This window comes from Felis catus, chromosome B3 (assembly GCF_018350175.1).
Source record: "Felis catus isolate Fca126 chromosome B3, F.catus_Fca126_mat1.0, whole genome shotgun sequence".
Classification (NCBI taxonomy): Eukaryota; Metazoa; Chordata; class Mammalia; order Carnivora; family Felidae; genus Felis; species Felis catus.
In genome coordinates, this window is record NC_058373.1 from 138,711,233 (window position 1) to 138,724,101 (window position 12,869).

Genomic DNA, 12,869 nt, shown 5'->3' on the forward strand with positions numbered 1-12,869 from the left:
ATTCTGGAGTAATGGCCTTGAGGTCTCCAGCCCTCTAAAATTAATTGGGCCACATCTGGGCTGACAAATGCTCCCATTAGGGTTTTGGAGGCAGAACCAGAACCTTGCAGGGCACCCGGCTGGCTCAGTCGGTTAAGCGTCCGTCCAACTTCGGCTCGGGTCACGATCTCACGGTTTGTGAGTTCAAGCCCCTTGTCAGGCTCTGTGCTGACAGCTTGGAGCCTGGAGTCAGCCTCAGATTCTGTGTCTCCCACTCTCTCTGCCCCTCCCCAGCTCATGCTCACTCTCTATAAGCATTAAAAAAACAAAACAAAAAAGGCTAGTACCTTGCACCAAGCGGTCATGTTTCCCTTTATACCTCAGTGGAATCTAAATTTAAAAGCATATTTTGCCCTCTGCTGAGAGCCTAGGAATTCTTCCTCTAAGGACGTGAGAGGTTTCATTTTTCTCGGCTGTCCCCAAACCCGAAAGACTTTGACTCCAGCACCCTCCTTGACTTTTATTTCCAAATGCCACCCAGGATGCACCCCTCAAGTCAAACTCCCCCGTAACCAGGCAATCCTGAACACGAGGCTAAAAAGGGAGCCGGCTCCCCGCAGCGATCCCGAGGCTTCCCCAGATCTGATCTGTGTTTAATGCCTGGGGAAGCCAGGTCTCTGAACGGCTGTGGGGAAAGAGACCCGAGTGGTGTCTTCAGAAGCGGGTATTCCAATTCTAAAACCTCTCTGGGTAGCGTCTGCTCCTTTCTTTGGCTTTGTGATCTATTGATTTCTCAAGAGCAAAACATTGATTTCCATTTGATAAGGGACAGATGGCTGGAATGATTGTGTCTGATCGATGTCTTCCCACTGGGTTCTGAGCTCCCCAAGAGCAAGGGGACATCTTTCATCTCTAGCCTGGGACATTGCACATAGGAGGCATTCAGGAAACATCTAATGCTCACATGATACTTACACAGTGTGTGAGACACTATTCTAAGCACTCTGCGCCTATTACCTCACACAATCCTCATGATAACCATATTATTATCGCTGTACAGGAGGAAACTGAAGCCCAGAGAGGTCAAGCAACTTCCCCAAGGCCACACAGCTAACAAGTACTGAAGCCTGGGTTCGGCCCTAGGCAGCCTGACTCTCTAAAATCTAGATTCTTGAGGAGCCTGGGTGGCTCAGTCAGTTAAGTGTCCGACTCTTGATTTTGGCTCAGGTTACGATCTCACGGTTTGTGGGTTCGAGCCCGGCGTGGGGCTCTTTGCCGTCCGCACGGAGCCTGCTTCAGATTGTCAGTTCCGCCCCACCCTCTCTGTCTCTGCCCCTTCCCCGCACGTTCTCTCTCTCTCAAAATAAATAAACTTAAAAAATAAAATCTACATTCTTAGCCACTATACCAGTGGCTCCCAAATTTGCACACAAGTCACCCGGGAAGCGTGAAAAAAAAAAAAAAAGCCCCAGGTGTTGTGATTTTATTGGTCTTGGATGTGGCCTGAGTTTCTTTTAAAAGTTTTAAAAGATCCTCCAGTGATGCGGACGACTCTGGAGGACCGTTACATGACGCCATTCTGCCTCATTACTCGGCACATCTTTCTGCTGAATTCAATCCGCACCACGTGGAACCGCTTTCAGGAATATAAACAAGCCAGGGAGGAAAACAAAAATCCAATTCCGGTGGCGGCAAATTAACGTTGGAATGCAACTAACTGCTTATAACTTATAAAAGTTAATGCAACTAACTGCTTATAATCGGTAGGCGCTAACAACATGGGTCTGCAGCCACATTCTTGCAGCGGTGTGGCCAGCGCCCCAGCCCCCAGACCCCGACTTCCTTCTTCCCTCCTAGGCTCACAGCAAGGCCACACTGCCGGGTTGGCTTCGTGCTGGGGGTGGTCACGTGACAGGATTCGGACCAATAGCCTGCGGGCAAACGTCCCCAGCTTCGAGGCTGGCCTCCTCAATCCCCGCCTTGGGGGGGCGGGGAAGGGGAGGCAGAGCCACAAGATGGGGGGAGCCGGGGGTCCTCCAGTATCCTAGAGGAGAGCTGGCAGACATCGGGAGCACCTGCTGGACTTGATGTGAATGAAAAGTGGTTGGGATTTGGGGGGGTTTCATCTGTCATTAGTGACCAGTGTTCCCGGACTAGCAGACGGTGTGGCTGTGGGTGGGTCACTTCTCCTAAGCATCGGTTTTGTCACCTGCAGAGCACGGATACAGGTGAGAGGATGCTGGAAAGCCCGGTGGCTCACAGTTGCCCCCCACCCAGGGGCTCCGGCAGCAGATGGGAGGTGGGGGGGGGGGTGATTTGTCCCTCTGGCCCCTCTGACTACTTGGCTGTGCGAGGCCACCGCTGCTGTCGGGCACCCCCTCTCCTTCGGAGGCAGGCTCTGAGAACCTCTCTCTCCCTCTTCCCTCCAGGCCCGCAGTGAGGCTTCATGTTGCCTCAGTGTTGCTCAAAAAGCGAGAAATCACCACCGCCTCCTGGCTGAGGCCCAGGACAGACCCAGAGCTGAAAGTGAAAGGGACACCAAGGTCCCTGTGGGTCTCCCCAGCCCCTGCCCACCTCTGCTGAGTCAGTCCCTTCCTTACAGCCTCCTGGGTGCCCTGAGTGGCCATCTGCCTCCTGCCAGGACCCCCGGCTGACGCGGAGTGTGGACGCCCCATGGTTGAGTGTTGAACACAGTCGGCACATAGTGAATACCGAACAGAAATCGCATTTTCATCTATTTTGCATATATATTTGTATTACTTCTTAAATACTGCTAAATCAGGAAAAGAGTAAAATTGCATCGAATAAAGGACTTCAAGTACTAAATCGTGTGATCTTGGGCGCCTAACTTTGCCCCTCGGCTTCGTTCTCAACGGCACAGTGACCAGAGGGTTATATGACCCCTAAGGTTCATTCGTTCGTTTGCTCGCTCATCCATTCACTAGGCCCTGATGCCTTGGTTCTGGGCAAGGCCTGTGCCAGGCACCAGGTGTATGTGTGCCCTGCCCCCACGGAGGGTGTCAATGAGTGAAACAAGTCCGTGTGGGTTCGTGAGAAGGACCACAAACGTCTGTTATGTTTTAAGGAGGGTGTGCGGGGACGGAGAATGAAGTAGGTAGGGTGGCTGGCCCGGTCTGAAAATGGTAACCTTTAAGCTGTGATCAGGAGGAAGCAGGCAGAGCATTCTAGAAAGGAATGCGGGAAGGCTCTTAGGCCCTGTTCTCACTCCAGGCTGTACATGACCTCCCCGCGGTCTGTCCCAGGCGGGTTCTGCCGCCCAGGGGACACTTGGCCATACCTGCAGACGTCTTTGGCTTTCGCAACTGGGGAGCGGTGCTACTGGCATCTACTGGGTCAGGCCAAGGATATTGCCAAACACCCTAAAATGCCCAAGAAGCCCCCTCAACGATGGATTATCCAGCCCCAAATGTCAAGATTGCTAAGGTGGAGAGACCCTGACTTAGCCCCATTCGCAGATTTTTTTTTTTCAACGTTTATTTATTTTTGGGACAGAGAGAGACAGAGCATGAACGGGGGAGGGGCAGAGAGAGAGGGAGACACAGAATCGGAAACAGGCTCCAGGCTCTGAGCCATCAGCCCAGAGCCCGACGCGGGGCTCGAACTCACGGACCGCGAGATCGTGACCTGGCTGAAGTCGGACGCTTAACCGACTGCGCCACCCAGGCGCCCTCGCAGATTTTTATTTAACTGGTGCAGAGTGGAACCTGAGCTTCAGCATTAAAAAAAAAAAAAAAAAAAAAAAAAAAATCTCCAAGTGGCTCCAACCCCTGCAGCCAGGGATGCGGCAGAACCGAATGACTAGCGCGGCCGGTGCTGAGCCAGGCGAGGGGAGAGAAGCTGGAGGTGCGGGGGAGAGAAGGAGAAGCAAGTTGTTCTTGCCTTGGGCTCAAGTCCTCAAAGGGTCGCGGACCTCCATCTTCTAGCAAAATTCCTTTCTTAGTTTCCTCACGAGTGACGAGTTTTCACTAACTCAGACGACTGTGCAAGTTCCCCTCCAGTGATGTCTTAGGATGGGCATGGGGTCTGGGAGTCAAGCCGTGTGACCTTGGGAAAGGTGGTCTGGACTTCTCTGAACCTGCTTCCTCCTCTGGAAACCAGGGACTGTAACAAGCGCCTCTCCGAGGGGCCCTGAGGGTGACAGAGCGCCCAGGCGCCACGAGCCCCGGGTCACAGAAAGCATCTCACAGAGGCTGCTGGCCTTCCTTCACAAGAGCCCTGTGTGGAGCATGATGGGACTTTCCCCTGGCAGCTCAAAGTGGATGGTGATGTAGTGACATCTGTCACATCAAAACCTCTTTTAAAGCGTTGCCTTTAAAAAGCGTTTAACAGGACATCTGGGTGGCTTAGTCAGTTAAGCGTCCGACTTCGGCTCAGGTCATGGTCTCGAGGTTCATGAGTTCGAGCCCCACATCGGGCTCTGTGCTGACAGCTCGGAGCCTGGAGCCTGCTTCAGATTCTGTCTCGCTCTCTCTCTGCCCCTCCCTGGCTTGTGCTGTGTGTGTGTGTGTGTGTGTGTGTGTGTCTCAAAAATAAACATATCAAAGTGTTTCTTTAAAATATCTTTTATAAAGCTAAAAATATTCCTCCAAATAGAACAGAGTTATCAAGTATTTAACTAGGTCCCTAAGACCAAAACAGCAAGGTATGTTCGCCACAAGTCCACATTGTAGGGATAATAGAGTGATTCATGCCCTAAAGCAGGCAGGAGTGGCACATTTTAAAATTACATGCCCTACATATCTGAGAGCAGGTGGATACACGATTTGCTATCGCGAGGACCCAGATCATAGGAACACTGTTTCTCGTAAACAGGATCTGACACAGACCTACACCCCACCCCCAAACGTATTTTATACAGGTTTTGGGAACAGTTCTTGGCGAAAGACAATAGTGTTTAAAGCAAACTCCAAAGAGTAAATATTTTAATTTTCTTCGAGAGTTCTCTTCATAATATTTTCAACAGTCACACTGACAAAAAGTTACATTTCCACAAAAATACTCATACAGCATCGGTATTCTTAAAGTACTCACATCCAAAATTACCTTAGGGGAAACTAGGAAACTTAGCAACGAGTACACAACATTGTGGTGAGATTAAATTCAATCTCTGAAGTCGGGATGGATTCACAGAAGAGCCGAACTTGGCGCCCCTTCCAAATTCCACCATCAAAAAGCAACCGGTCCTGGGTGATCGGCGAGTTCTATAGAAACGAGAGAAGACGAATCCAACTAGAAACTAGAAGCTGCCATTTCATATATACAAAATACGTGTCGAACAGCAAGATAAACACATTTCTTAAAGGGGGGGCTGCTACGTCAACAACGCACTGCCCTGGAGAGAGGTCACGGAGCCAGCCAGCGTCACGCCTGCCACCTCCTGACCGTCAGCAGGGGGCACTCGAAACCAAGGTGCCCATGGTTGGCCCAGGAGGCAAAGATCTCTAACACCAATGTTTTTGAAAACTGCTGACATCTGGAAATGGGAATCGTTGGCACTCAAATTTCTCATCCCAAAAGCAGCCCATCGTGGGTGTTAGAACACCTTTTCTACCTCTGGTGTGCAGACTACAATGAAAGGAAAATACTCCCCGTGTAAGCGGGCTGATGACAGCTGTGTTTATGAAGTCTACTGAGGGGAGCGGTGTGCCTGGCTGACCCCGACAATAGGGACTTACACTGGCATCAAAGCACTCAGCTATTGTTATATGAAAAGACTAGCAGAAATGGGCTTGCTCGACAAAAGATTTTTTTCCCCTACATTAACTCTACACTATATACGTAACCTTCCTCGTTACACCTGAGACTCACAAATTCGTATTTGATTTATTCTACTTGGTATCAGCTGGCTTGTCTCATCCACCTGCAGATACAAAGAGGGTCACGAGTTTTTGACAGTCCCTTCCTTTCGAGCTTAAAGAACTTTCTCGACCTGGTCCCTAAGGTCCTAAGCAGGTTAAGAGGATGGGAGGGGAAACAGAGTAACTGCTCACCACGGAACACCAGCCCTGCCACGCTTCCTCCCCACGATTCTGAGGGAAGACGCCCAATGCAGGTGTAAGAAAACGGAAACAAAGGCCAGTGATTCAAGTCGAGGCCCGAAGCTCTCCACAGCTGCCAACCCTGAAGCCAGTTAGCGCAAGTGTTCTCATTGCAAACTGCCGGACTCCGGCACTGCCCGCTGTCTCCGCGCTCTGGTGAGAGTACGCACAGCGCACAGAACCCGAACCAAACACGCCGGGACACGCGGTCCCCGCACGGGAGAGACAGAGTCGTCTAGACGGCTTAGAAACTGAACAGAGGCCCCAAGCCTACAGAACGCAGCTTTCAAAAGGGGACGATTACAAAGTAAACAGGACTTTACTGGAAAAGTGACACACACAGCAGGAGGCAGGAAACACTGGTGTTTAGTATTTTTTGCCATTTTAGGCACACGGCTGCTTGGAAAGATTTCTTAAAGCGAGTTTTGTGTTATAAAAACATCGATGTTAAATACGTGCGCATAAGCGGGAATCCAAATTGGACTCAAACGTGGCTAAAATGGACGTTTACTGCTCTAGAAGAAACACTAGGTCTATCCTAAAAGGCAAATCTTAAAGTGGATGTCCTACTTGTAAATAACAGCAATCTGGGGACAGAGAGGGCAACTGGGAGTGCAAGTCAGTCCCCGTTCAAGAGAAGGTACCTCCATGGACTTCGCGGTCTTAATCGAGTGGTCCTCACACGTCTCTGTAACACTGTCTATTCTAAGACTCGCTGACGGATTTCGGTCAAGCTTGCTCGCTGGACTCCTTGGGGAGATGCCCGTTCGGCCGCCAGGCAGCACCAAGCAGACGGACGCAGTCCGCTCCGTTCAGAACCGCACCTCAAAAGTCAACCACGCGGCCACCGCAGCCACTCAAATGCAGCACTCGGAGAGATCCCAGATCTAGGGGAGCCCACGGCTGCCGTGGGCGCTCTCCTTCGGCGCCATCAGCGCGAGGTGTCGCAGGACTGGGGCCCTCTACCGAGCGCCACATCCCACACCGCCATTCACACACACGCGCGCACACGCCCTCATCAGCCAAAAATCTCTGTTGGGCTCTGTCACCCAAAACCCCCTTACTTTACAGGCAGACGCTGAGACTGAAGAGAAATCAAATGTCTTGGCCACGTCACCTGCCTAGTGAGTGCGGACCTGGCAGCCCAAGGGCCCTGCCCAACGATCTTCTTACTGCGTCATTGCGACATAAAAGCTGGAAGAGACTTTTTTTTAAGAGAAAAAATAGAAGATACTTAATTATGCAGAAGGGTTCAGATATGACCTACATAAACATCTCCAGTAAAGACCGTGTGGATTAAAGAGGCAACGAACAGAACCTCGCAACTGGACCCTTCTGAGGCAGGTTTCTGGTTCCCCAACAGACGCTGCGGACAGCAGGTGCAGGAGCACAGGACACGGGCCGTGGAGACGTTATGGAGATGTAGGTCAAAACAGGATTTATAAACCGAACGTGTCGAAAAACCAGTCTATTTACAACTCAGAGGACAAAGACGAGGATGATTATTTCTCCCTATGCTGTATCTAACTGAACTTAAATAATCGGTGTAACTACGGAAAATGTAAAGCTCTTTTATATTTTAAGTTTAATCCAGTTTGTTTGATTCATCATCACAGATAACATACACAGTATGCTCTGTTTTAAGGAACCTGGAACACGGTGGGGTCGGTGAGCAGGGTGGTCGGAACGTGCCCCCAAAGCAGGCTGAGGCTTCGTGGTGATGAACGGGTGTGGCTAGTGTTTCCTCGGGATCCCATTTCACACAGACTGCATTTTACAGGCACAAAGTAAAAGAAAGTTCCGTGACACTTAAACAGGCGCTTCTCTGAGTTTTTTCAACAGTACAAAGGAAAACAGAATAAAAATTAAACACTGTTTAACACAACTTTCATCAATGTTAAAGGCCCACCAGATTTTTGATCTACGTTGCCCTAGAGAATGAAATCAATTCCACATCATTTTTCAACTGAGAAACAACTGAGAACTGCTGAGAAGCAGTTCTGAAATCCAAACTCACATCAAAGACGTGAGTCTCCCCGCTCTGGGAAATGAGAAGTCCCATCATGCAGCTGTAAACACTGGACAAACAAAGTCCCCCACTTGCTTTCTGCCAGATCAACTGAAAGTCAAAAATGGAGTTCTCGCGGACAACTTCCCTCTCACTCCTAGGTAAGGATTTCCTTGCTATGAACCAAAATCAGTTTTGAGAAAGTGCCCCAGGTATCTTGGGATGGATCCTAGTACTGCATCTATAAATATGCTCTAAGACAAGCAAAATATTCATGGAAGCATAAAACAATTTTACCTTTAAATAAAAATACTTTATTCATTCCTGACAGGTTATCAAAACGTACATCGTTAACCAAGTAAAAACGGTACTTCGAAATAGCTGACTAGGGCATATTTGGAGGATTTTTGGTTAATTTCACAAGAGTAAAAATCAGTTCCAATCTCCCTCTCCACACAGTCCTCACAAGCCTGCACTATCCCTGCTGAAAACTGAACATACAAACAATCATATGGGCCCCAGTTCATTATAGAGTGCACATTTTCATTTACACTTCAAATAAATGGAAGTTATTATGTTTGAGTTATTAGCTTCCTTCGCCAAAAACACTCAGTTTACTCCTCTTTATATTTTGTGAAAATCTGTAAATTACATAACGAATGTATCTCGACTTGTATTAACCTAAACGCACACGCACACGCACACGCACACACACAGAGGATAAAGTGCAACAAAACAGAACACGTCTGCGACATTCACGTTCTCAAACTCCCACAGAAAGGTTTTCTGAGGAAATGGAAATCGTGTTCTCAAGTGCACGGACACTAACTCCAACCGACTAGGTTAGTTATTCCTCAGTGATATTTATATTAAGATCCTATTTGCTTTGCTTTTTCCCTGGAGCCTCGGTCTCTCGTTCTCAATGAAAGTTTCGAAGCTGTGGTTCTTTTTCAACCTTGAGAAAAATCAGCTCCTCGGGGCAACATAAATGGTCCTTTCAAAGCGACACGTTTCCGAACGCTCCACTGTAACAGGCGGCTTCCAACGCTCTCTCGTCTCCAGCAAGGAGAACTGTAGCCGTTTCGATAAAAGCAAGCGTTTCACTCACTCAGCAGCCAACGCTTAGGACTTCTGACACCAGCCGCCAAACATTTCTACAGGCAAGTACCAAACGAGCCCTGAAACGTCACAAGTTTTTGGTTGCGTGTTTTTTTGATATTAAATTATTTAACTGAGAAACGCTTTTGTTCCTGAGATGAGCACAACAAAATTAAATGAGTTCCCTCTGAAGCTGCCGACGGGACACTATGCTCCTCGTTCCCCCCCGCGCTGTCTTCACGAAGAGTCACGTCTGAAAAGTCAGTCTTCCCCGTGGCGCCATTTCTGGGACTCGTCCTGCCGAACATCTGGTCTAATTTGGTTTCTCATGCCACCTAACACATTTGATGTTGCTTCTGTGGCAACGATCAGAGGCTTCACCACCGCGGGAGGAATCTGGCGCAGGACCTCGCCCACGGCGCCGGTGACCCCTCTGCTCTCGTGTTCCCGAGCTGCAGTTTCGTAAATAGTCTGAGCCGTGTCTGTAAGTCCCTGAAAGGGAGAGAGGAGAGAAGGCCAGAAAAATCTCTAAATTTCCCTGCAGTACACAGCGTTAGCAGAGTTCATCAACCGTATGCTTGCAACTAGACCAAAAAAAATACCCACTGTGCTTTTGAGATAACCCAGGATAATTATATTAATGACAAAATTCTAATTATAAGGGAAAATAAAAGGCAATTATTATGACTTAGTATATTGTCGTGACACGTGTGTGTAAAAAACACAGCTAAACTAGAATTTCACATGGGGAAGCTTAAAGAAATCTTTAATGAGCCAAGAGGAGCTCTCCTGGCACTATTAGTCACTCTAGTTAAATCAAACTTAGCAAACAAAGCTTCCGGAATAACATAATCTCAAAAGAAATATGGTGATAGTTCTTCCGATCCAACCGTAACAAGAAAACCTAATTCTGCGAAACTCCAGAAAATTACTTAATTTGTTTTAAGTTATCATCTATTTACTAGAAAAGATAACCATGGAACATGCACTTAAGAGAAAAGGCGAAATACAACATCTTACTGGATTAAACAGAAAAAAATCTGAGAACATAAAGCAGGAACATGTTTAATAATTAAAAACAAAGTTTCTGTAGCATGTTTTCCTCTTCTAACTGTGAAACATTAAAATAATGACTGTTAACCTTTAAAGCTGAATATGTAAAGGTGTTGATCAAACCGAGCTGGTAAAATTCAGGCACGACTTTTGAATCCAGCACTTGTCTAACTCCGGACCCCTCCCCGCAGGGGACACGAGTCCCTGTTCCGGTGTGGCCGTTTCAGGAGGGGCACAGCGCAAGGAACTGCGGGCTCTCCGGGGAAATCAAGGAAGCTGTCCTAACCCAGAATCCTGCCATCACTCTGACAGGCGAGCAAGAGTATCCCTCCCACCCGGCACAGCAGGCAAAAGCACGGAACACCGGAGCAGGGAAAGTACAGAAGAAGAAAAAACAAAAACAAAAACCCAACCACCTAAGTGCCATTTTTTACAACCATCTAGTACATACAAGAGAGAAAAGGCTCGGTTTATCCATTCGCCCCACCACCTCCCCCCTCCTCCCTCGGCTCCCCCTCCGGTACTAGCTGACGTCACCCAGCAAGCCCCACCAGCAAGTGTGGAGACAACAGAAGTAAATTCCATCTCAGCTTCGGCACTTAGGCGCTGCCTTCACCAAGTCCTTCCAATGGGGAATTTCCACGGTGTGGGGACTGTCGAGATTAAATGACACGACGCACCTAACGACACCGGCACGGCAGGAACCGCGTATTCACTAAGCGTGTTCCGGGTCACCACCACCACCGCCACCATCATCACAGCTACATGCCTCCCGAGAGGGGGAGTTATGTAAGCCGGGGTCAGCCGACTTCCTCTGGAAAGGGCCAGAAGGCAAATGTTTGTGGGCCACACAGTCTCTACCGTATATGCTTTTTCTTTTTGTCTTCTTTTTACGATCCTTCAAAATTGTAAAAATAACCCTGAGCTAGAAGGTCCACACAAAAACAGCCCGGGGCCAGATCTGCCCTACAGGCTATGGTGCGCAGAGCCCAGATCTAGAGGAGCAGCCTTTCTGTGAAATACGCGGGGTGTTCTCTCTCAATCTTTGAGTTACTAACATCTAAAAGGGAAAAGACATGTTTATCCCCATGTAGGTGCCTCTATTTAAAAAGTTTTTAACACAGAATTGAGATCCGTCTACAGGGTGCTCACTGTTCACACCCTCCCTCCCCCAGTCTCATCCTGACAGTTTGAGAGAAAGAAGAGGACAAGGCAGAGCGAACACCCAGGTTCCAATCCTGACCCACTCTGACCTGCCCTGTTCCACTGGGGAACTGTTCCCACAGAGCCGGTCCTCAGGGCTGAGCAAGGAACACCACCTACCTTTGATGGTCGCTATACAGCTGGGACAAAGTAAGCACATAAATATTTTTTTTTAATGAATACAGATTAAGTTGGTCAAGCTTTGTGTAAACTGTAAAGTGCCCCATATCCAAGTGCCATTACATCTGGCTTTCAACGGCCCCCACCAGGCCTTGAATCCCAGAATCATTTTTGCAAACCTGATTTCTAACATGACTACATGTTAGATAACTAGTCCATCCTGATATCTACAGGAACAGGTCTGACCAATAATTCTCTCTATTCTCCCAAATGAATCTCCTCTTAAGAAAGGCAAGTGGGGGTGCCTGGGTGGCGCAGTCGGTTAAGCGTCCGACTTCAGCCAGGTCACGATCTCGCGGTCCACGAGTTTGAGCCCCGCGTCGGGCTCTGGGCTGATGGCTCAGAGCCTGGAGCCTGTTTCCGATTCTGTGTCTCCCTCTCTCTCTGCCCCTCCCCCATTCATGCTCTGTCTCTCTCTGTCCCAAAAATAAATAAATGTTGAAAAAAAAATTTTTTTAAATAAATAAATTAAAAAAAAAAAAAAAAGAAAAAAAAGAAAGGCAAGTGGTCTTATTTATCCCACTAATACATGTCCTGGGGGCCCTACCTCAGTGGTCATCCGACTGTCCGGGACCACAGAGGCTACTTTGTCAGGGAAAAGACTGTCCTAGGCACATGTGCCTGTCCGAATATGATGGGAAAAAAAGATCTTTAATGAAATCCTAATATATGCATCATGAGTACAACAACCTCAAACTTCATGTCATATTAAAAAGAATGTCCCCAACAAGGCCCATAAAGAACCGGGATTCACTGGCGCAACTAAACTGCAATTTGGCAAATACTTAATAAGGGTCAGGATTCGAACAGCTACACATAACCTCTTGCACAAATAAAGGGACGTTTACATGAACATTCCTAAAGCAGTGTTTTAGGGGAAAAAATGGCAACTGTCTACCAACAGGAAAATACGGTCATACAGTAAAATGCTGTAAGACAGTTTAAGTTAAATGTACACATACCAACATGGATTGATCTTGAAAGGCAGCCGTTACATAGCGATACATACACAGTGATGCCATTTATGGCGACTTTCAAAATATAAACAACAGTACGTGTTGCTGAGGAATACATACATGATAAAACTGTAAAAACGTGTACAAAAACCCACGTACCGCCTTCAGGACAGTGGAGGCACGGGATCGGGACGAGAGTGAGCGGCTCACTTGAAAAGCTGTAAAAGCTGCACTTCTCAACAAAGCTGAGCAACTACAGCGCGGCGTGACTCCCGTGTCACAGCCGGCTGGGGAGGGCACGCGCTGGTCTCCGTGACCCAGCCGGCTTCTGCA

At 48.3% G+C, this 12,869-nt stretch overlaps 1 protein-coding gene and 1 long non-coding RNA gene across 7 annotated transcripts in view; one reads left to right on the plus strand and one right to left on the minus strand.

The window, feature by feature from the left end:
- Positions 1 to 12,869, minus strand: part of ATG2B (autophagy related 2B) — an 80,731-nt gene that overhangs the window by 1,387 nt on the left and 66,475 nt on the right. For 4 of the 6 annotated variants that reach the window (XM_019833608.3, XM_019833609.3, XM_045060486.1 and 1 more), the window contains one exon: positions 8,338 to 9,636. The exons of 1 other annotated variant lie outside the window; for it this stretch is intronic. In XM_019833608.3, coding sequence (XP_019689167.3) covers positions 9,406 to 9,636 — 231 coding nt within the window. In that variant the 3' untranslated portion in view covers positions 8,338 to 9,405. Of the gene's footprint in view, positions 1 to 4,905; positions 5,202 to 8,337; positions 9,637 to 12,869 lie in introns of those variants that run through there. One more of the 6 variants, XM_019833610.3, reaches the window with a different exon arrangement.
- LOC123386199 lies at positions 1,304 to 2,805 on the plus strand. Its single transcript, XR_006599972.1, has 2 exons — positions 1,304 to 2,207; positions 2,409 to 2,805. It is a non-coding gene; the product is annotated as an uncharacterized LOC123386199 (long non-coding RNA).